Source organism: Struthio camelus, chromosome 17 (genome assembly GCF_040807025.1).
Source record: "Struthio camelus isolate bStrCam1 chromosome 17, bStrCam1.hap1, whole genome shotgun sequence".
NCBI classification, from domain to species: Eukaryota; Metazoa; Chordata; class Aves; order Struthioniformes; family Struthionidae; genus Struthio; species Struthio camelus.
In genome coordinates this window covers 19137551-19161183 of record NC_090958.1, presented here as the reverse complement: position 1 = coordinate 19161183, position 23633 = coordinate 19137551, and the positions used below count along the sequence as shown (strand labels likewise).

The 23633-nt window shown below is 42.1% G+C and overlaps 1 protein-coding gene across 5 annotated transcripts in view; it reads right to left on the bottom strand.

Annotated features, from left to right (window-relative positions):
• Positions 1 to 226: 226 nt before the first annotated feature.
• MYO1H (myosin IH) overlaps positions 227 to 23633 on the bottom strand; it is a 45553-nt gene continuing 22146 nt past the window's right edge. For all 5 annotated transcript variants that reach the window (XM_068910848.1, XM_009682975.2, XM_009682974.2 and 2 more), the window contains 28 exons: positions 22825 to 22905; positions 22277 to 22456; positions 21292 to 21390; positions 20844 to 20957; positions 20325 to 20396; positions 19215 to 19334; positions 18784 to 18851; positions 17941 to 18046; positions 17190 to 17270; positions 15551 to 15642; positions 14066 to 14160; positions 13404 to 13450; positions 12733 to 12813; positions 12162 to 12267; positions 11804 to 11921; positions 11302 to 11415; positions 10221 to 10297; positions 9546 to 9614; positions 8751 to 8835; positions 8001 to 8160; positions 7032 to 7115; positions 6464 to 6557; positions 5655 to 5710; positions 4964 to 5099; positions 3944 to 4011; positions 3425 to 3522; positions 2279 to 2378; positions 227 to 1324 (listed from right to left, as the gene is read on the bottom strand). In XM_068910848.1, the coding sequence (XP_068766949.1) occupies positions 1301 to 1324; positions 2279 to 2378; positions 3425 to 3522; positions 3944 to 4011; positions 4964 to 5099; positions 5655 to 5710; positions 6464 to 6557; positions 7032 to 7115; positions 8001 to 8160; positions 8751 to 8835; positions 9546 to 9614; positions 10221 to 10297; positions 11302 to 11415; positions 11804 to 11921; positions 12162 to 12267; positions 12733 to 12813; positions 13404 to 13450; positions 14066 to 14160; positions 15551 to 15642; positions 17190 to 17270; positions 17941 to 18046; positions 18784 to 18851; positions 19215 to 19334; positions 20325 to 20396; positions 20844 to 20957; positions 21292 to 21390; positions 22277 to 22456; positions 22825 to 22905 (2625 nt within the window). In that variant the 3' untranslated portion in view covers positions 227 to 1300. The remainder of the gene's footprint in view (positions 1325 to 2278; positions 2379 to 3424; positions 3523 to 3943; positions 4012 to 4963; positions 5100 to 5654; positions 5711 to 6463; positions 6558 to 7031; positions 7116 to 8000; positions 8161 to 8750; positions 8836 to 9545; positions 9615 to 10220; positions 10298 to 11301; positions 11416 to 11803; positions 11922 to 12161; positions 12268 to 12732; positions 12814 to 13403; positions 13451 to 14065; positions 14161 to 15550; positions 15643 to 17189; positions 17271 to 17940; positions 18047 to 18783; positions 18852 to 19214; positions 19335 to 20324; positions 20397 to 20843; positions 20958 to 21291; positions 21391 to 22276; positions 22457 to 22824; positions 22906 to 23633) is intronic.

Genomic DNA, 23633 nt, shown 5'->3' with positions numbered 1-23633 from the left:
GAGTTGCTTTATTACTTGTTTGAAGTCCAGTGCCTATCACACTATCCTCATGGTCCATAGCAATAGAAAATACTTTCAGAAAGAAATATCCAACATTACCTTCCCACTTGGTTGTCATTTTTGCCTTACGGCCACCGCTTATGACTGAATCGCCAGTGACCTGGCTCTCAGGATGCTGCATGCACCAGGATATAAAAGCAGCAAGTCAAGGATCTTCAGGCTGTAGTTTTCAGCCTAGCCAGCAAACTGGAGCAGGAGCCACACAAATTTGCCTCAATGTGAGGCAGAAGAGTAAGCACTATGAACATACAGACTGGCAGTACAGCTGTAGCTTCCAGGGAGGGGGGAGCAGAGGAAAAGTCTTGTCTTCCTCCCACCCCCATCCCTTGTAGCTGCCGTAATACAGTGACTCCTACTACAGAGCACTCACCCTCTCAGGAGGGAGCAAAATCTCAGCTCTTTGGAGAGAGATGACTGTCCTTCAGAAGCAGGAAGAGACTGGTCTGTTCACAACTGGATTGCACCAGGTTGGCGCATCTCAAAGCTAAGGAATTTTGCTCAGCTTTCACATTGCCAATTCCACTGCCTCAGTCTGACTGCCCTGTGCCTAACCGTTGCGCAGGGAAAAATAAATGTTACTCCAAGAGGAAAGATCTTACCCCATGTCGCAGTAGACAAGAAAGCTGTGTGCTGAGATTTCCAGATGAGCAGCCTCAAATGCCGATACACTGACTCACAAAGATCAGTGCCAGCCTTATTCTTGCTACATTTAAAAAAAAACATCTCTGCATACTAAAGGACTAACGGCTGGTTTTGAAGGCTTTGCCAGTTTGCCTGGGAGAAAAGGTGTTTTCAGAGCAGAGTTAACATCATTGATCCGCACTTTATGCAGTTCTCCTGGTTAGTACAGTGACTCAAACTTTAGCTAGAGAAGCCTTTTTACTTCTCCCTGAATTCTTCTTCTAGTCTGAATTCTCAGCTTTAAGGTTACTGCCGTGCACAAAGACCAACATTTTACAGGTTGGAACTTCAACATCTTGTTTAAACACTTGCCTGTGACAATGTGCGATTAGCATCTATGCTCACTGGAACGTTATAGCAACATAATGGAATCTATTTAGCTACAGTTGAACGGTTTTAAGCTATAAAAAAAAGAACCTAAAAGATGCAAGAAAACTCTCAAATCACAGCAGCCCTATGGCATCAAAAGTTCCAGTGGAGATGTGGGTGCTGATCTCATCCTGCAGGCTCCTTTCTGTTCCTAGCCAAGACAATGACCAGGAACAGTTCCTGTTTCTCATCAAGACTTTATCTGGGTTGACACCTGGGATGAAAAAGGAAGGAGTCATTAATTTAAGTACACATGTTATGCCCTTCAGGTGCCCTGCCTGTGGTAAAAGGGGCTGTGTTGTTTCTGTTCAACTATGGGCACATAAAGCCACCTCCCTTCATCTCTGGGGGATGCAGAGAGTTAACCAGTGCCTTGAGCGGTATTGCACCTCAGTACCTAATTCCTCCTTAGAGCGTTCAGCTAACTATCAAATAAGCTAAGGTCACCTTTGAAGCAGCATTAAATATTTACATCTTTCCTTTCTCTCCATCCACGCTTGTTTACTGTCCTGCAGCCAGGAGCTGGTAGAGGCAGTGTTCTCAGTTTTAACATGCCTCACTGCCTGAACATGAGCAAGAACAGGAAGTAAAGCTCCACTCCAGCCCGTTTTCTGCAGCTACACATGGAGTCAGAATTCATTCTCTCCTCAGCAGCAGTGCTGCTAAGGCTGCCGCTAGATCAGACAGCGCCTTCTCAGATAGCCTGCTTGGCTTAGAAGAACAGTTTTTCCCTCCACCCCACAACTAATTTCAGATACAGTTTGGCTAGGGGAGGCAGCAAGAGGTAGAGGCAGAAAGAGGACTAAGTTTGCAGGTGCATGTTGAATTCAAACTCAGGCTGAACTCTCCAAATTAACAAGCCAGGAGATACTCTTGCTCCCCTTCCCCAAGCTAGTTTGGCGGAGCAAGAAGGAGTGGAAAGTCACAAGCAAGGTGAGTAGCTGCACAGAATGATTACCATCTATTATGCATTATCTGATGTAGGACAGATACTGACTGGGTAGTTTTGTCTTGCACAGCTCTTGTGCTCTGAAAGAGGAATTGAGGCCTCCTGAGAAACTTATAAAACAGGCACTTGCAAGACTAAGTTAGCTGTGCTCCCTACAGGGGTTGAGCATCAGAGCAGAAAGTGTTAAGTCATATTCCCAGTATTTAGATGAAGCCTTACCACTGTTAGTTGTCCATTTTTGGCTCTAAAGATCTGCGGCTCCTGCCCAACAGTGAAAATCATCGTCCCTTCTTTCCCGGAGCCAACACGAAACTGAAGACTGCAAGTACACAGAAAATTGCTCATTATATTCTTTCCTCACAATAGGCTTTACTCTAAGCTCCCCTTATTTCTGTTCCCTTGGCAAATCTTGTTAGATTAGAAGATCAGAACCCTCCAGCTTAGGTAAATTTCCTAAACAATTGCATTATACCACACAACCCAGAAGGATTTGATGAATGGAGCATGCCTGCCTGGTCTGGGCATTAGAATCTTTCCTGCTGCAATTAAGCTTCAGAAGATAAGCAGATCTGGCCTGGAGAAAACTACTGAATACACAGAATCTAATTACAATTGAAATGCAAAGGCCAGAGAGAAAAGCTGGAGGAGCAGTACAGGTTTCATATGCCAGTTTCAATTTATGTATAGATTTAAGAGACAGACTGCATCCACCTGTCATTAGTTTGGTGGCGTGGCTAAGAAGGTTCCTGTGTTCAGCAGTCACATTTTATGGCCTTTTGAATCTTTTAGGGAGAGGAGCATTTTTCCTGAAGTGACCTGCAGGCTTAGCCCACCAGGCTTTTCTCAGAGCTGGTTCTGATGAGACTCACTGTAAAGCCACTAATCTTACCAATCTCTTGCAGAGGTCACATGAGTAGGAGATTGGTGGGTACAGCCAGATCCAACGGGTCTGCCTGTAATGCTACAACAGTAGGCGGGGGAAAGTGTTTTTAAAATACAGTCACCTGTTAACAACTTTTATTTTTTGCCTGGATCACAGGCAACTCCTGGAGCAGCACACCTTAACTACATGCAGCCATAACCATCATGGAAGTAAGCTTTGTTAGAACTGGTAATGGGTTGTAATGATTTTTAATATATTATCTTGTTCCAGTGCGTCCCACCTTGCTCCCCCAGTGCCAAGGAAAAGAAGGCACCAGAACAGCTGTGCTACTGCAACAGATCTCTAATCAGCTTATAGGGCAGTGTCTGCTGCTCTGACAAAAATAGCCTTGACCTAAGTAGTCCAGACCTACAAGTCTTTAAAGCAGATTCTTACACAAAATACAGCCTGCACAATTCTATCCATTCTACACAATTTCTTACCTTCCCTGCACAACTTTAACAAGATTTTGCTTATTGGCCAGCATGCAGAGTTTAGTGACTGCCTCAAAGATATGCTCACATTGAAGTATCACATCTCCCTGGAAACAAGAAAGATGATGCATAAAGCCATCTGATATTATACCTGCACGTAAGCTAGTCAACAGTTCTTTGTTTGGGGAAACTCCTTTCTACTGCTAGAGTAGTGAACTGTTGTACAGAAATGAACAACAGCCACATACCAATTACAAATAATCACGTACAAGTTTTGATTTGTTAAAAATCCTTTCCTAGGCCCATTTAGGATTTATAGCAACTTTGATTCTAACAAAGAAAGGGAAGGCTTTCATAATGAGGCAACAAGAATTTAAAGGACTAGCTGAGCTACAGTATTAGTAAACATCATGTATGGTGTACACGTAATGGTGTATCTGAGTAGTTCATAGGAAAATATTAAAACTGTCGGCTGCAAGTCCTTGTATCTAACCACGAGCATACAGTAGCTACATTTCAACTTTCTACCTTCTGTTTGTTGTCCTCAGGAACATGAATGACTACAATTCCATCACTCAGGTTACTGGTAGAAATGCCTTCAAAAGAAATGCAAGAGTTAGTTACAGGAAAAACAACCAAAGACAGTTATACAATGTGATCATCATCTTCCCAGTTTAAGGAGGGTGCTATTCTTGCAATGGCAGTGACTCAAGCTCTGTCCTGTTTGTAGAAGGAAGCCATATTCCTGAAGAGTCACTGTACCTTTTAAGTGTGAAGGAAGTATATTCCCCAGCTTAGACACCTTCAAGGAATTAGTATAGTTTTATTTTGCCTTAAGTCTTCAGAATACATTTTGAAGCTCTCTTTGTCGACCATTAAATGTTTGGCCCAGACCCTTCCGCACTATCCATGCATCCATGAACCTAGCATAATTGGTGTTCTTTTGAGGTGCTTGGAAACATCTATTCCCACTAAAAAAGTTTCCCTGCCCCTCCCCAAACAACCATTTGATTCTAGTAAACACTTCTATTTATTTCCCTAATCCAAGCAAAAAGTGACCATAAGAGCGCAGAGACTAAGACCCATTACTGCTGAACATTTATGAACAGAAAGGTTCTGAGGGGCGAATGAAATGAGTTGGTTGTTTTTCAGACAAGGCTGTATCTCTTAAAAACACACGCACACAAACCAGCAATAGATGGTTACAGTAAAGGAGGCGGCTACCCCTGGACTATAGTTCATTCCAGTTGCAGGATTAAAACAATACCTATGAAATAGGGTAAGAAAGTTTCCCCCCCCCCGCCACCTCATTTCAGCAGGAAAAAAAAGTCTTCATATTGTTAAGTATTTCAAGGTATTATGTCCTCCTGCTCTTAAGTCTTTTAAGAAACTGCATGATGACCTGCAGACCCTTTAGCCAGCCCACAGGAAAAAATGTTGTCAGGTAGATCACTGCTTCGAGTGTCTTTGAAAGACCAAGTTTCAGAAGTTTGTCTTTTCACCCTCAAGATCATTGATGGAAAGTCCAAGAGTGACTTACACCATTACCTTTCAAGGTAGCATAGTCTATTTTTTGTTTGATCTTGGCCATTTCCACCACATAAGCTGCAGACTGGGTCAGAACAAGTAGCCGTTCTCGTGCCTTGAACCCATTCCTGTCATATTTTACCACAGGGGTCACGTACTGAAAATAACAAGTTCGTGTTAGTATTTCTCACTACAGCAGGGCTCTGCACTGGAGGCACTTCAGGAACAAGCAAGCAACACCGCTCTGTGGAGCCAAGATCTACAGCTTACAGTGGCCATTGCCACTTCCCGCTTGTAATCTGTTTCTTTATGCTTTGAAATTCGGATGGTAAACCATTTTCTCAAAACATGATGCTATCTGTGCCCTCTATGCCATAATCATGGAAAGTGCAGCACATTTCACTTCTACTGCTCATTATAGCTCCATCAGGAATGACGCTTGTTAAGCTGTTATTAACAAATAGACTTAAAATAATCTTTTTGTCCAGGTATATTTTGAGACCCGCCTCCAGTTTAAAAGCAAAGATATAATTGCTACTACACTGCTACTCAGGTCTCTGCCCTGCCACCTAGCAATGGCTGCCAGACTGCTGCAGGCATCAAGGCTCACTCCAAGTCTCTGTGGCTGGCTGCCAGAACTCTGGAAAATAGCTGGTTCAAGAGCAGCAGTGCCTGCTGATGGGTAGCTAAATTCCAGTTTTCTTTTACTTACCTTGATCTTCTCACCATGGATTAGCTGCAATACTTTGGGGTTTACATCATTCTCTTCTGAGAAGCAAACCAGAAAGACACAAACTGAGCGTAGGCAATGGATTGCTCACATTCCTAGCAGCAAAAAGCTAAACAGCTACATTAGTTGTCTTAATCCCATTAATCTATGTCCTATTTCAGCAGTACACTCCCTTCTAAATTGAGAGTGTTCATGTGCAACTCGTCCTAAACCTGTTTCAGTGATTTTTTTCTGCCTGAAAAGTAACTCATGCTGGGAGTTAATGACTTTTCCGATAGCGAACCCAGCCTTTCATCCACCACCCACTGTTTGCACCCCTTGCAATGGGCCAGCAGAGCTCTTTTCTCATCCTGTCTATATGCTTAACACAGACTATACAGATTCCCAAGATTCACATCTCTCCTTCCTCCACAGCCCCCTTTATTGGGATTGGATCCCCTACAGCTAGCAATGTTGCACTACAATGTCTCAGCTCAGCGTCTCTGCTCCATTCAGCATGGTGAAGGTAGGTCCCAGTCACTCCCAGCCCATGTGGGATTTCACCCAGGATTATGGCTCTCTGTCCCAAGAGGGATTCCAGCTACTCCGAGTCTGAGAACAAAGTCTAGCAGATTGATTAACAGTGACCACTAAACATGACAGGGCAAGGGATCTCAAATGGCAGGGACCAAATCCAGCAGGAGAGGCTGCCTCTGACAGACAGGGACTCCCCTCTTAGAAACCGAATCTATTTTGTCAGATAGAATTTTCCTGAGCAAGGACCACGTCCCTCAGGACGTTTGTGTACTCACTTAGTCGAGTATCCATGAAAGGCTGGTTTATGCTCTGCAGGTAGCCCTCCTTCTTCCCTCTGAAAATGGCACTTGCTACAACTTTTTGCTGTAACTGTTTTAAGAAGGAACATCTTTACCCTCTTAAGAGTTTCTTCATTAATAACATCAGTAGTTATAATGCAGGCATCATTGCTAGACAATATTATTCTTTGATTCATGCAATATCTGACTGACTCGTGCTGCATTTCTTCTAACATCTTTAGCTTACTCCTGTACTACAGCAAACAAAGAGGTAGGAGGGGCAAACAGTCTTACAGATCCTTTCTTATTTATAGATCTATTTTGTTTATATGAAATGCAGTTACAGTGCCATAAGATTGAGACCTGTGCCTCTGTACAACTGCATTGCACATTTCAAGTGCCACTGAAATGTGAACACTGGACTCCAGCCTCAGAAGCGTTTGCTCAGTGTAAGGTGCAGCGATCTGTTAAAAGGTACAGTTTCTGTTTCAGATAATTCACTGAAGAGCACGAGAGGCACACAGTATGTTTTAACTTGCATGTTCACATTCCGCATCTTAGTTACCTGTACTTTCCTCTCAGCAGTAACTCCTCGGCAGTATTTTCTTACTAGGTTCCTAATACAGATTTTCTGTAGCATCTCAGATGTCTAGAAAAAAAAAAAAAGTCCTAAAAATAGCTTGCAACAGACAAACATTTGCTAACATCTAGTGAGAAGTCCAGTAATCATTTGACAGGACAGTACATTTCAGCTCTTGCAGCCCAGAGCCCCACCTACAGAATAGCTTTCTGTTAATGCTTATACAACAGCTGAAAGACATAGGACACCAAGCGAATGAATTATTACTGGAGTTACTGAAAGTAGCAAATACCATCTGTCACCAGCACATGAGCCTACAACACAGAGCAGGTAGCATGCTATTAGCATTGTTTTTCACGTTATCTTCAGTTTTACCTTTTTAATATCCTCTACCCACCTGATGTTCTGAGCACTGGCTACAGCCAGCGTGGGAGTGATCTTTATAGTCTTGATCTAGTCTAAGAGGAGGATCAAAGGAACAGTAACAAGTGTCAGCAGCTGTTTCTAAATGAAAGTTCTGCTGGAAGCAATTTAAAGTTTGTCCAGCTTGTGCAGTGAGGATGCCCGTCCTGCCAAAGCTCAAAAATAAGATAAAAGGCTACAAGTTTCTATCTGTGCTGCAAGGTTAAAAGGTTACAGGATTTTTTCTTTGATTGACCTCAGGAGCTCACTCACATTTCTGATGCTGTACCTTCCTTCCTTTTGCTTAAAACAAAGCATTACGCTCCCTCCTTTCCCTCAGAAACTTAAGCAACAGTGACATTCCTCCCACTCCCTTCCTCCCCTCACCCATATAAATGATCTCGTGGTCTTCCAAAGGTTCTGCAGTCCTGTCTGATCGGAGGACAATCCAGCAGGAGATCACTGCTCTTTCCTTTTAAATGAAGTGTAAACACAAATAACCATATAACAGAAGCCATCTTTACCACTCACCAAGCCTGCACTGAAACTCACCTCTTCTAGGATAGAAGGGGGCTGGAGCCAGCTCTTGTCCAAGACATTTTTTGGAACGTGGTCTCTGAGCTTCATAAAGTAGGTATACTGCACAAGCCGTACAAATTCAATGTTCTCTGGGCAAAGAGTCTTTTTTCGATTGATGAAGCCATTTATGAATCTACAGAAAATATCCCCAAACAGAACTTACATGTTATGTTCAGAAATCAATGGAAATGAAAGGGAAATCATAAAAGGCATGCAACCAGCTAACAGATCACTGACACTCGGGTACAATCACCTGCATTACAGTAATGAAAATCTTAAGCTTTGCAATATGTCAAATATCATTAATAAAATTTTCCAAGTTCCATTGATCAGAATACAGTGATTTGGAGTTTAAAAAGAAGATCAGATGCACTTCTGAATTCAAGTATTCAGGAGCTGGACTTAAGGGAGTGGAGAGGGAAGATCACATATGAGGAGAATGGATAAGCTTACAATAATTGGTTTGGAGATCCTCTGGGATATATTACTAAACTACCAGAGTAATAGAAATTTGGACAGGTAGGTCAGGAAATTCATGAATAGGTGACAGGCATTTCTGATAAGCCCATTTGGCAACTGTCCTGGAAACTACAACAGTAGCTTAGAAACGAGCATGAAGGAAGTGATTTTGACTCACTGTACTCTTGAGTACTCTGGGCTTGCTGTCCAGAGACAGTCACCGTGCTGTGCCCCTCCCCACAAGCACCATACAGCGATATTTACTTCCTGATAACCTGAACAGCCCAAGTCCTCTTCTTGGCCTCTTTCCGTGCCAGTGCCCCTCGCCAGCAAGCCTCTAGCTTGATAGCTGCAAGAATTAATCAGGTCCTTGTATTAGTATTAGAGGTCCTATGGCACGGTATCCTGTGAGTTCACGGAGCAGAAATTTTAACTAGTTCTTTTGCAGCTCTTCTCTTCAGCTGATCTTTACAGTAAGAAGTCGAGAACATTTTGCTCTCCACAGTAACTGGCTGATCTAACACCACCTGTATTGCAGAGCTCAACCTCAGCAGCACCAAACCTCGTTGCCATCCAGGTTCCCACTGCACCCTAAATACAGCAAGCAGCCTATCCTAGGAAACTGGTCTTTTAACCTGCAGTATTATATAAATAGCCTGTCCACTTGTGATCAGGCAGTTGTACTTCCCTAGCAAGCTAGAGGAGCCCTTAAAACATAAGGAGAAAAAAAAAATTAAAACAAGTATCTTAATACATCCCCACACGCACAGCAGAGGGTGCTGCTGCCCTACAGAACTGGTCACAGCTTTGAAGAGAGGCAAAGAGGAGCGCATGGTGTGAGGAGTAAAGAGTGATGCTTGAGTGTTCTTCATACAGCTGTCATAGGCATCTGAACCTAACATCCACAGCCCTGTGGGGACGCTGTAAGTGCTGTCTGCAGCTAAATGGATTCAGGACCTTTCAAAGCTGCAACTCTAACTGGAGATTTTAGCTCTAAGCAGCGAATCCTCGATTCCAATTTAACCCTAAGAAGGCAACCCTCGATTCCAACGTCTGTACCTGCTTCTCTCTTCTTCTTGTACTCTCTCTTCCCAAGGCATCCTTTATATTTGGCCTGTAGTCTTGAAACTGGAAAAAGAGTAGAGAGACGTTGCTTGTATCTACAGGATCACAGCACTTAGGAGCTCTGCTCCCAAACTCACAGTGAGAAATTCTTTTAGACACCCTTCAGACCCCAGGTCCCAGTCACGACCATGGAGGGTTCTCCACAATCACTGCATACAGAACAAAGGTACCAAACCATCAATGAAACAGGAACATATATAACCCAAATAGGAAAATATGCCTTTAATCTGCAATATGCATTTCAAGCAGGGACAAAGAGGTAACACTAGGATGCCCAGTTTACAAGACAGGTGCTATCTCAATCCCGGGTGAAAGGTAATTATTGCATCTAGACATGTACAACATTACTAGCATGACCAGGGGGATGAAGCAGCAAGGAGCTCTAAAGAGTGATGTATTCAGAACTCAAGCAATGTAGCTAGTGATTTTCCCCATCCTGAAAATAGACTAACATAGAAAGTTTCCTGGGACTGTCCAGGGCTACACAGACTAGGAGCCTCAGCTCTCAGCGTGGTGCATCTGTTAATGAATCTAAAGCCCAGAACCCACAACACAGTTTAGTTAGGCTCTGCTTTTTAGTCTATATGATAAAGGGAACTGAAACCATACCTAGTAGGTGCTTTCTGAATTCAAACGCATCTTCAGTAGCGAACAGAGTCTTTGGGAAACGAATGAATATTTTGGTTCTGAAAAAGAGACCATGAACAGCTTATTCACAATGAACCATCATTTCAGCTGTTCTAACTGGGCTAAGAGTCCTCCAACTAGCTGTAGTATGGAGAAGTTACATCTCTTTCCATAACTACTTCTCTTCATTCACCTAGCTCGCACATCCTGCCAAGCACTTTTTCAGAGGGCAGCAGGGAGAGGGAAGGGAGCAAAGCAGAAATAGTTACCACGCAAGATCCCAGTGCCCTTGGATGGAGTAGCATAGAGAGTTCTGCTTATACATGACTTGTAACTTTTAACACTGGGATTCTTGCACGTTTTCCAGGAGTTGTGGAGCTCAGGATAAACAACTGAAACGCAGTGAAAATAGGCTTCCTTTTCTTAGCTATAATTCTAGCCAATTAATTCACAGATTCTGTTGGCCACAGGTCATGTAAGAGAACCCTGACTGGCCCCATGTCCTGTCCGTCATGCACGAAAAAGACAAGATTGTGGTTCAGAAGTGGTTGCAAAGGCATTAAAAAAGTTCCTAGGCCTAAAATAGGCAAGTTGCCTCAGGCTGTCCAAACATGTATGGGACAGGGATGTAGGAAGACCTGGAACTGAAGCAAGGCAGCCCATCTCTCCTAATCCAGAGATGGAAGTAACTAGACTAGCTTCCATGGAGATATGAAGGAGTGAATAAACAGGACATCTATCCATATAGGCATTTTATTTAATCCCCCTGCTCTGTGCACTGTATGCCTTTGGGGTTAGTTTACTTTGTAAAAGTTTTTACTTTTCTTGCTTTAAAGAAGTCACTAATCAGAAATTGTCAGATTTCCAGACCCAGGTAGGCCTGCCCTGTTCACATAGTCAAAACAGGAGCCAAGCTTAAGGGGTCTGTTGACACGGCTGCATCCTGCAGCTGTCAGGAATGTAGGGTATGGTGGCTTGCACTTGCAGACAGAACGGACTACCAATTACAGCATGCACTATGCAGCTGACAAGCAGAGATCACAGCCAGAGAAAGGAAGCTTACCTTCCTAATTTGTATTCCTCAGGCTTGTAACCAATATACTTTATGAGCCTCTCTACACCCTCAGCTGCGGGCCCATGCCAGTGTGGCCAGGTAGCTGGACACAGGGACTTATACCTAAAAGATAAGAAAGACATCAACATAAATCAGTTCAGGTTTGAGGCATGCCCCCCTCCCTCAAAGGGCTACTGCTTTATTCAAGGCAGATGATGTCAAAGCAGATTGGTATGGGTGTTTTTGTTTTATTTTGATTTTTTGTCTGTATCCATTTCAAAAAAATTAAGCCAAACCACCTTTGGAGATTATATGTTTTGAAACAGGGAGGAGAGGAAAAAAAAGAAAAAAAAAAACAAAAGAAAAAAGCATCTGCTGATACTTACACATCTCAGATCACTGGGACGTGACATTTAAAAAAACCCTGCTCTGAGGCCCTCATGGGAGCACCTTGCAAGGGAGTAGGGAGGGCAGGTTCCACTTGGCTAGAGGGTAGAACAGCTCCATTTACCTTTGCAAGAACAGTTCATACTTCCGCCGGTATGCAAAGCCAGCTCGTCTCACCCGCAAGTGCTCCATCAGTCCCAGGTACTTCACCTGATGTCGGATTAGGTAATCATCGAACTTCCCTGTAGTAAGCACACACATAGTCACTGGTAAATACTATCAGTAAAGGCTCATTCACTGTTCTACACGCTGGGACAGACAACAGGAGAAAGGAATTAAATCCACGATTGCCCAAAGTGACTTCTTGGCTGCCAGCTTAACCAAGAAATACTTTTTTGCCTGCTGTACCTAGCTACAGCTGAACTAAGGCCTCCCTTTCTTCATTCCTTTACCTCAATCATGCATTCAGCCCAGTGCCTTACCGGGCTCCTTGTTTTCATTAGGTTTAATGCATCGGACATAAGAAGGTTCCTTGGACATCAGGATTTCTATTAGACTCGTGAGGCTGTTTTTGAACTGGGTTGCAACCTAGAAAGACATTGACAACCTCTCTTAGCATTGGAACTCATCCACTACATTGCAATCGACTCATTCACTGCACCAATCTTAAACTGTAAGTTAAAGGCTGATCTATGCATTATTACCAGCTTTAGAAGCATAGCTAACCATAAGTTATCTGGACAGGGTGCTTAGCTGGAATATCTGAATCCCTGCCATGCAGCTGGACACGCAAGGTAGCCCTTCAGAAACTAAAAATTGTTGAATGCTATGCGTAGAGCTCATTTTAGAATGATACCTTAATAACAATATTAAGCTGTGTCACATTGCTAGCTGCTGTCTAAGCACTATGACTATTCAACTACCAGGAAGCCAGCACAGGTGTAACACCAGCAAAAAATTCCACTGAATTCAGGATGAAGGACAGGAACGGAAGCTAAATCATGCGTCAGGAAGCTGTTTCTATGCAAAGTTAAGATTAAAGATGAAACTCACAGTCTCTGGCCTCCTCCTGTTGTCTAGTTCTGATAGTAAAAAGCAATCTCTAATGATGCCATTTTTAGAGTTGCACAGCACCTGGAACAGGATAAAGGAAAAGCTGCCACATTTAGCAGGCATGATATTCCTAACTGCAGTGCTTCTACGCTGGAAAGGCACAGCTGTAAGGACATTCAGCACTAGAGATTATTGCTTGAATTTCTCTGCTAAGAGTCACAAAAATCTAAAACTGAAGTGATCCTTCTAGTCATCTGTTTTGACTGCTTTCACATGATCGCTAGATGTCGCACAAATCCATTAGAAGGACAGTGAATTATGTATTAAAGACTGACCTACAAAGTTTAAGGCCAGAAAAAGCCTAACTTCCTACGCCCAAGTCACCTTAATTTCATCAGGCCACCTACAGATCCAGCCCAGTCTGTGACTAAACCATGTAGTTGCCATATCTCTGTCTTGTAGATATATTCAGTAAAAGCCTTTTTATTGGTTTTGATTTCAGCCAAGGATAATCCTCTCAGATCTAGACTGGCTCCATGCAAATAGCTAAGGAACACAGCTAAGGAGAAATCTATGTTCCTCTTTGCCACAGGGGGAAAGTACATCTGCAAAACATCTCTTTGTTTCAAGAAAGGTAGCTTACAAGAACAGCACCCCTTTTTTGTTCTCACCTCTTTCAGGTTTCTGTACAGGAGATCATTATTCTTCTCAAGAAATCCTGAAAGGCAAAAGAAGTTTCCATTCTTCTTGGAGGCCACACTCTTTAGCATAGAAGTTTCAGGAGCTTAAAGAGGAGGTCTCCAGTTTTGCCAGGAGGCAGTTGTCTACTTCTACATCAAGAACCCCAACAAACCAGCAGGCCTGCAACCCTCCCCACAGCCATTCTGGCTCTCGGTGGATATGGTTAGACTATGATGGTGAACTTCATTTATTGACCTAATGGGATATCACCATTTCCTGCTGCAGCCATTATCAAACAAAACTTGAAGAACAGATATTTTCTCGAGCCTGCCTCCATTCAGTGGCCGCCTTTTGGCTCTAGGAGCAGAGTCAAGCCAATACATTCAGAATTTGTGTCCACAGCTCAGTGCAGATAAGTATCAATCCTGCAAAAACATCAAGACTCTGCAGCAGGAGAACATTAATTTATCTGGATTTTCCTTCTGAAGATTTAGGCCTTGGAAATTCACACTGAATTCACATTTTAGACTACTGAGTAGGAGTACCTTCTGAAGGTAGGTGTTTTGTAATTCATCTTCATGTCAGATTAGTATTTCCCACATTAGTTTAAATGCTCAAGTAACTTCTAGACTGACATTCTGTTCACACTCACCAACAGCACAGTAAGTGACTTCTCCTGCATAGTGAAGGAGACGGAAATCCACCCAGTCAATTGATTTCCGTGTTTTCTGATCTGCAAGCTTGCGGCTGCAGAAAGAAACAAGAAGAAAAAGCAGCAAATAGATTTCTTTAGCTTGTAGGAATTCACCTGCACAACAAGCAGCTGAATGACAGAGAGGAACAGGTTTTAAATAGGCTTCTACCAACATGGCTCTGACTATACAGTTATGGCCCGTAATCAAAGAATTATCCACCCGTCCATTCCGAACAACTAAAAGCAGGAGTCAGCGCAGAAGAACAGGAGTCATCTATTACCAAAGAAAACAAAAATATTGATGATCTATCCATTGCTGTTTGAAAATGATCACTCATTCTGGAAGTACTAAGATTTTCTTTTATAATATTTGTTTAAATATATTCTCCTCTCACACATGCTAAAAATACCACCAGGTTCTTCAAATTTCAAGCTGAAACCAGGAGGGAAGGATTGCTTGAGATAGTTTGTCCCAGAAGCAAAAACAAGAGTTCTCCATAGTAGGAAAATGTTAGAATGTGAGAGCTCCTGGATGAGAGAAGAGAGAAAGGCAGGGGGCAGGAAAAGGTAACTTGACAGTTCAAGTTTCAGCTGTGTAAACTGCACAGTTGTGGGTCAAAATAGTACATTAGTATATTAAATTTATTAAAATTTCCTACCAAGTGTATTGTCAAATACCGTTCCTATATAAGCAAGTAGCTCTAGCACTTCTATTTAAACCTTTTGATCAGAAAGAGCAGTATTAAGACACACTGTGGTGACAAGGAATTTGGCTACACATTTTTCATGTCATTGTGACGAACTTCAGAGATCTAGAAACACAGTGTATTGTAAACAGTAAATTCAGTAGCTTGACTCTGAATTTGACTTGTCAAAGATTTTCATTAGGCTTCTGTTAAGAACTGCCAGAACAATCTAGTGTGAACGTGTTAATCGGCCACTAGAACTGAATCCACAAACAGTATAAATTAAATATTTATTAATAAACACCATACGTTTGGGAGATTCTAGTAAGAACGTATTTCTTCCCTACTCCTACGAAAGCTCACACCTATCAAGATGGACTCTTGAAAGATATCTATGTACACCTCTCAGCCTGAGGCCTTTAGCTCCTCTCCACAGTATATTTAACTTTCATTGAAGTCAGTGGGGGTCAAAGTCACCTACATTTCACAAGATCAATCCCTAATTTTTATACAGGACACAAACACGGAATGAAACCAGGCTCAAAGATCAGCAACCCACTGGAAAAAGACAGAAATCCCCCCTCCCATAATGATCCAGGTCATACTCTACCAGGGTAGATCATTACAATGGTAGACAGGCTGCTCATCTTGTTTTTCTTTGGTACTAAGAAAAAGCGTTCCCTCCCCATAACAGAGTATTGGGGAGGTCCTTGGGAAGAGTTTCCTTTGTGGTAGGATACAGAGCATAAGTGCATACGTCACAAAGTGGGCATGATCTCCTACTTTCTCTTCCAGCTTTTCCAAGAAGCTCAAATCAGTTGCTTCACCAGGCCGTAAGCATTCCTCATCCTGAAACAACAAGCAGCAGATCAAAATGCTATTCTAAACAACTTGCAAATAACAACACACCCTCTCTTTATTAATATTTAGTATAATATTGTTATGCAAAACCAAAGACCTTTGTTATAATTTGAAATGAGTTCTACTTTATACAAGCAATTTCCTGGTTAAATTTAGACCTTTTTTTCCTGTTTCAAGTAGAACTGTCAAGGTAAATCGAATTAAGTCGAATCTACCTTTTTTCCAAATCAGCAATGCCCTGCCTCATCCTTTATTACTTGTAGCCCACTTAAACAAAAATGACAGTGTGAAAGATGATGTTATTGGACACTACAATCCAGAAGGGCCTGAAGAACTCTTGATCTGGATGAATCAGAGTTGGAGAGGAAAGATATACTCACAGGATACTCTCTTCTAACTCAAGAAACAGCTTCTACTGTTCCCACAAATATTCTAAGTGTAGAAAAGCTTTGCCTGAAAGAACAATCTTATTGTAACAAGATACTAATGCTAAGCTTCAGTAACACCCTCTCTGGGTTACAGTGAACTAATCCTTTGTCTTCTGTATTGAGGTGATGAAAATTCTTATCTTTGTTGCAAGTCAGTGGTAGTGGCAAGGCAAAATTTACTTTTAAGTTTGGTTACAAGTTTCTACAGGAAGCTTACTAGATTTCTTACTAATCAGGGCTTGCGTTCTAGAATGTATCACAATAATTAGCTTTTCTGCTTAGTTTCCCTGTGCATATTTAATCAGAGTGAAAAGGGTTACTCCACCCTGCAAAAGAGTCTCCTTATTAAAGGCTCTGGAGAGAGCTGCATTCAGCCTCTCCCATTTCTCCTCCTCTCTCTCTATGAAGGCACAAAGAGGATCTCCTTTAGACCAGTAGTTTAGCAGCACTTGCATCTAAAGAGCAAAGAAATAAGGGTAAGATCAGTAGCTCAGGAGGGAGGCAGGCAGTTCTCAGGTCTCTCCCCGCTAGCTGAAGACTTCTGAGTCATTAGACATCAAGCCTAGCAAGTCATGTAAGCAAACAGCAAATGAGAAGAGCTGTCCTCTTTCATCTTTAATAACAGCCAGGATACCTGGCTTCAGATGGCATGGAGAAGCCATGGCTAGGAGAAGCATTCCTGCTATTCTGCGATCCCCTAATGCAATATAGGCTGTCAGGAAGGGCTGTGAATGGCATTCAGAAAAGGCTTGGGTCCCATCCCTGGTACTGAATACAGCCAGCTAGGTAGCTTTAGGCACCTCACTTCTGTCCACTACTGCCTCAGATTGTCTCTAGGCAGAACGTGCAGAGAATGGTCTAGATCTCCCTTATCAAGCACTCAGAGTTGCTCTGTAAGCAGTATGCTTTCTCCATAATCCACAACTCATTAGCAAGCAAGTATTCTGCCCTAATCTTCTGGGTCTTTGCTTTCAAGATCTATTTGCTTATATTATGAATAATGCAGACTCCTCACATAATTAGAGGAAAAAAAATTACATATGATTGTGAGGCATGCACAATACGGCACAGGCTTTATAATTTAAATAGCATAAACTTTGTTCTTACCAGAATGGAGATTATTCCTTTATATTTCTGCTCAACCAAGTCACAGATGATCTTGTTGTTAAAATATGGAATTGCTTCCCACTGGAATTAGGAAGAGAAAGGAAGAAGAGTTTTAGAGAAGCTCTTTTCCTGTGCAATTTTTCTGTTTTTTGGAGCTAGGTTCTCTGGTCCTATTGAAGACTAGCGTAGGGAATTAAAACTATCCAGGCTGCTGGAGGAAAGATGACAGAATAGCGAATCACCTGACCACACAGTGTTCCCCCTTTCAGCAGCCCAGACCATTCCCTTATTCCCTACAGTAGTGCACTCAATCCTTCAGTGCCTTTTGCACTGCAGATCTCTTATTTCTAGAGGGACATTTTCACTACTAACCTTCTGAGTTTTGGGAAATGTCCTGTTCCTTTCTTAGATAGCGTAAATTAAGTTCAGGCTAAGCTACATTGGGAAAAAAGGGCTACAAAATAAGATCCACAGTCATCTTGTACTTCCCAGCTTAATAATGCAAAGATGAACTGTCCAGATTTGGAAATCAAAGGGTCTGCTGGGCAGAAAGAGCTCAAGGCCTGCTGAAGCAGAATAGACTCACATAGGAAGTAGTCTTTAAAATGGAAATATAAATATACACAGAGGATAGTTTTACACTTAGGCAGAAGGGAACAGGGCAAATAAAAAATAAGATGTCATTTTCATCGACGATCAACAGCATTCAGCATAATGGCTGGTCAAAGGGAAAAAGGGAATAATAAATTACCTCTATTCCTTCCTGTTCGTATTCTTCCTGCTCTGCTTTCAAGGTCATCTCGATCAACAGCTGCTGAAGCTTCTCATTGCAGTAATTAATGCAGAACTGCTCAAAGCTTCACAGAGGGGTTAAATGAGCATTAGTCTCCAAGTATTTCATGGGCATAGTTTTATTCCTTCCCCTGCCCGCCACCCACTCTTTTCCAATCAAATAGACCACTTCTATACAGATTAAACCCCACAATGTTTTATAAAGAGAGCTAAAGGATTTTTTTAAGCACCTCCTCCCTTTTCCCTACCTACCCCCTAAAGCTGTCACCAGATTAGAGAGCTCTGAAAAAAAACTGCGGTCAGGCCCATCTTCCTCTCTGACAGACATGAACCTTTTCAGCTATGCTGCAATCCTGAAGTCCCAGCACCTTCCCAGGATGCTGGGCCAGATATCAGAGAGCTCATTCAAGTCAGAAATACCAAAAACGTTGGCAGCTGATATTGCTGGCATTTCTGTGCTACTCTTTCGCCAGAAATCCTCAAGACAGGCAGAACTGGGTTTGACCGAAGAAAGCTACTTTCTGTGTATTTGTGGCTTTCAAAGCTTTAAAGCTTCCTCATTTAACAGTGCTTATATTGCATACATTCTTTCTACACTGTTGTACCAGTGGCTCAAATTCAGGCAAGGAATCTGAGCTAAAGCTTTCATCATGGAGCTGAGCTAACTTGGTGCATTTCAGATTATGCACTCACCCGTAGCTTGTCTTGCTGGGGTAAGACTAAGCTCAAGAAATCATGTAGTACTTCAACACACGCTCACACCAGCACGAGGACAGATTACTCCAGCCCCAGGAGCTCTTACCTGTTTGTGTCCAGTACTTCAAACCCATAGATATCCAGCAGGCCAATAACAGTTTTCCGGGTTGAATCCTGTCAAAGACACCATTTTTCCTTAGTGAGTTGCTGCTTTAACTGATGTTCCTTCCCTGCGTGTTTCATATCATTTTCTTCACTTTCAAATTTAATCTCTTAACTGTCCTTCTTCTGACAGCTTCACGTCACATGCCAATAGAGTAACCACATTCAAGCACGTAATGCACTGCCCAGGCTATTTAACATATCATCGCCCACATTCCACACCTAACTAAACAGTTTTCCAACTCAGTGCTCTGGGACGCCCCTGCATCAACTACCAAGTGTTCAAGATATTTGGTGATGAATGCTGCCAGGCCTCATTCCAGAAAGACTACTCAGTGTGTTAGAAGTACATAGGACACTAGACAAGAAACCAACCTTGTTGGCTAGAGAGCCATTAATTTTGTTGACCAGCCAAGTGAAAGTCCGCCCATAAATCGCTTTTGCTACTGCATCCCGAGCATAGAAAGCCAGGTCCACATTCAGTGGGCTTAGGACCTAGAAAAAATTAAGGTATGCCAGACACGATAAATAACATAGCTAATCAGAATCAACTTCTGCAAATACAGTTCCCAGTTCTGGACTGTAGAATAAGCAGTCATTGTATTCCGCAGCACAGTGTTCAGTCTATTTGAACTGTAACTATCCACAGCTTTATTTAGCATCAGTGTTACTGCAGCCTGGTGTATCTCCAGCCTTAGGCCTCTTCTCAATCCCACTAGGAAAGTTTGCACTTGGGTCCTAACAAATGATGGCTGTGAACACCTCCCACTCAATTGTCCATACAAAGCCGTTTTGACTGGGTCAGAGATTAGTTCTTAGTCCATTTTTTTCAGAACTTCACAGATTACTTTAGATCCCATTCTTTGTGGGCAAAAGTTCACCAAGCAAGTAATAGGAGTCAACGTTTGTCCTTAAAGGATTAAAAAAAAATGTTAACATTTCAGCTGAGGAAACTTTTACCAGTGCCTATGGACCTCCATATGACACACAAATGGAAGACAGGAAGGCAGCCATGTGCTAGCAGGATTGATTGGAGACTACCAAATTTAGGAAGGCAGGAAGAAGTCTTCTGATTTCCATTTATTTCTTTTTTTTCCCCCCCTCCTCCTTCTCCTAAGTTTATTATAAAATGCTCAAAGAACAGTTTATATCAGTGCTTTCCTGTGTTTATGCAGCCCAGTTTCCCAGAAAGCACTCCAGGGACTACAGGAAAAAAAAAAAAATTTTGGCTCAAACACATGGCTACCTGCAAGTCTCCCATTCCTGATTTTTTAATAGTTATTACCTCATTCAGCAATAAAAACTCTAATACTGGGAATATTTTTTTAGTTTAAAGTCTCAAGCTAACAGAGCAAGGTAATATGGATGAAGAAAAAGATATCCATAGTGGTCTGTTTTTACTGTGACACTTAAGAACAGAGCTCCTCATCTGCCAAGACGAGACTGGCTTCCAGCTGGCAGGAGTTACACTGGTCTAGTAAATACCTCCTCAGATCTGGCTTCAATCTTCCGATGGGTGAGAGCTTCCTGCAGAATCGACAAGTGCACACCCAGTAGCTGCAGAGAAAGAAATACCTGTGCTCAAAATATGACCAGCAGTCTCCTGCTTAAACAAGTAGCGTTGTGTGAGGAGGAAATGGTTTTCCTATGAACTAAAAAAAACACTTTTCTGTGAAGGCTTGACCACCCATTATCCATTCCCATTCATTTCTGGAAGGTAACAGCATTTGCAGATCCCAGTTACGCTCACCACTGAGCAACATTAAGCAAGAAAATTTCAGAGAGATGCTGATGCTCATCCAAGTGTTCTCTCACTTTGGGCTATGGAAAAAAGGGGCCCTACAACTCAAGATAATTTATAGCAAGAGCTGGGTGTTTATACAGCAGTCATTCTGTTTCTGGGAACAGATTTTATTTATTTATTTTTTTCCTTCATGAGGAGACAAAGAAACAGCAAGATCAAGGCTTTCTTAGTAGCACTTGTATGTGAGAGGAGAGAGATACCTTTGAGATCCATTTGATCTGAGTGCCATTGCGAATGATGGCATGTCCATTGCTGTCTTCTTCAAACTGAATGTTCCCGAAGTGCAGGACACTGGCAACAATTCCAAAGAGATGCTAATAACAAGAGATGGAATATTAGGAAATATTTTCCTACAGCTATGTGGGATGGTACTGATCTTCACTGTTCATGCTGATAAAGCGTGGCTAGGCTGAAGGAACTGAATCGGATAACTTGTTTCAGATACATGCTACCATCAATTGCCATCAGGCTGTATCACGCAGTAGAGCTCTTCACCCACCCGCTCCACACCCCCTCAAAAAGGCTGTGCAATTCCATTCTTAACACCTCTCCCAAGCAAGGGTGTTTCCATCACTTTCAGAGAGAAACAGCAGTGCTTTCCTTACTTAAATCCACTTCGGTAGGCTCAGTCCCCTTAAATGTGTATACCTCTATATCTTTTTCAGTGAAGTCAATGATAGAAAAAGCTTTGCGGACTATTTTCCAGTCATTCTTGTCGTTAATAGAAAACACTTTGGCACATCGACCCTATACAGTAAAAGAAAGGTAATTAGTACAATTCACTGGTAAAGCAATTGTATCATCAACGCAATCTAGCGCAATCCAGCCTGAGCGTAACACTTTCTTCTCCAATCGCCTCAGCTTGTGTAGCTGCAGTTTGCAACTGGTTAGCTATAGCAATTGCTTTCACTTCTGCTAATCCAGAACGTGACTCATTTGAACAGGTCTTTGAGTAACAGCTACTTAAAATACGGAGTCTGGATAGTGATTACTATAAAATGGCTAAACTTTGTGAAGAGCTTGCGCTTAAAGTCATATACTGTGTTTATAACAACAATATCTTTTGTCCAAATATTCTTCTTCACCATGGAAGAAAGGAAACTCTTTGACAACACTACTATGAACTGTATACTGCATTTTATGAACCTGTACAATATGAATGAAAGCATAAGTCCTGAGAAACTCATTTTATACCAAATTCTTATAAAGGACCTTTGGAAGAGGTGCCTTTATACAAAGCATAACTTGCTGTCATAAAAAAGTGATTTTTTTTATTCTGCTGGCCTTGCTGTCACTGGGCCATGTTGGCCAAAAGCTTGTTTCTATCCCCACAGCTATATCAGTGGATCCAATGAAAAATATTATCCCTTATAAGCCATTTACCACTTGCATCCTTAGCCTGCCACGGCTTGAACAGTTCCTACAAAAATAACCAGGGTAGAATGGTGTGCAACCACCCTAGAGCAAACATTTTTGCAAGCTATCTGTCTGCAAGTTTCACTATAATACAATGCACGGTGGGTTCTCTTAGCAGTTCAGCAGTACACAGTCTTAACGAGCGAAGAAAACTGCATTTTCACATCCCTGCAGTTCCAGATGTACAATGCAGAGACAGGGACAAATTCTCACTAACCTGTATGAGATAAGAGTACTTCTGGGGGTTGCGCTCCAGCCCAAGCCAGCAAAGAAGATCCTTGTCTCCACCCTCCAATAACTGGTAGAAAATATGGAAATTCCTCTCTCCATGGTTTTGATGGACAACTCGAGATTTCTCAATTAGGTAACTGAGGATATGCCCCCCCACTGGAGCTCCCTAGGAAAATAAAGTAACCAGAGCAACACCAAAAAATATAAAAAACATCACTGTGATGACTCTTTCTCCACACCTAGGAACAATATGCGGTATCCAAGGAGTTTGCTGTCCTTCTAATGTAACTTGTGCCTTAGAGCAATCTGTATTAGTTTTCCACTGAGTACAGGCAGTGCTGCCAGTAACACAGAAAGCTTTTGGGATATATAACTAGCCACCTCGCTCCACAGAATGCAAGACCCGCAAAAACGAGGCCAGAAATTTGCAGTGTAAGTCACCCTTAATCAATAAATCTTATGCTGCCTGGTAAGTGTCTAAGAGGTTCACTGATACAGCTTGTTTTAATAACGGTCCATTAACTTTGTCCTCACCTTAAAATCAAATTGGATATCCATGTATTTCCCAAATCTACTTGAGTTGTCATTACGCAGAGTTTTCGCATTTCCAAAAGCCTACGGATAAATAGATAAATCAAGTCACTTCTCATTTTACTGAGAACCCAACATCCAAGACAGGATAAAGTTCTTGTAACAAAGACTTGCTGCATCAGCTGAGTCCTAGTACAGAATCCAGTGGGATTAAAGAACTATAAACTAATATATTTCTCTAGCTTTAATCTGGAATTCAGCTATGCACATCATGGCTCTTTTTGGTATCATCTGTAACTGAAGCCACGAGGAATTGGTATACGGTATACAGATTCCTTGTATATAATAACTTCCTCTCAGTTTCAGCTATTTTACAGACCAGCCTTGCAATTTGTGAAACTGTATTTTTATTTTTATGCTCCTTTCACTAAATTGCCTTTCTAAAGCTCTGCCCATACATTCCACTGAGTGGTATCCATCCGCTCACATGCCACATATTCTACACTTTCAGCTGTACTTCCAAGAACCAACAGGCAAAGACATGTATGTATCTAGGGCTTACATTAAGTTATTGTCACTCTTGATAAGGAACATTTCAGTCAACAGTCTAAGATACATGGTCGTAGGGGACCAGCCAAAGAACAAATATCGACAAGTCAGTCTGTGCTGGCATCCTCTTCCCAACCAGAGAGCTCTGACCACTTAGGGCAGGGTTTTGGCAATAGCTGCCTTCAGCACAGCTACTCACCTTTCTGTACGTTAAGCTTCTAATGGGACAGGCACAGGTTCTCAAAGAAGTTTCAGTCATTTGT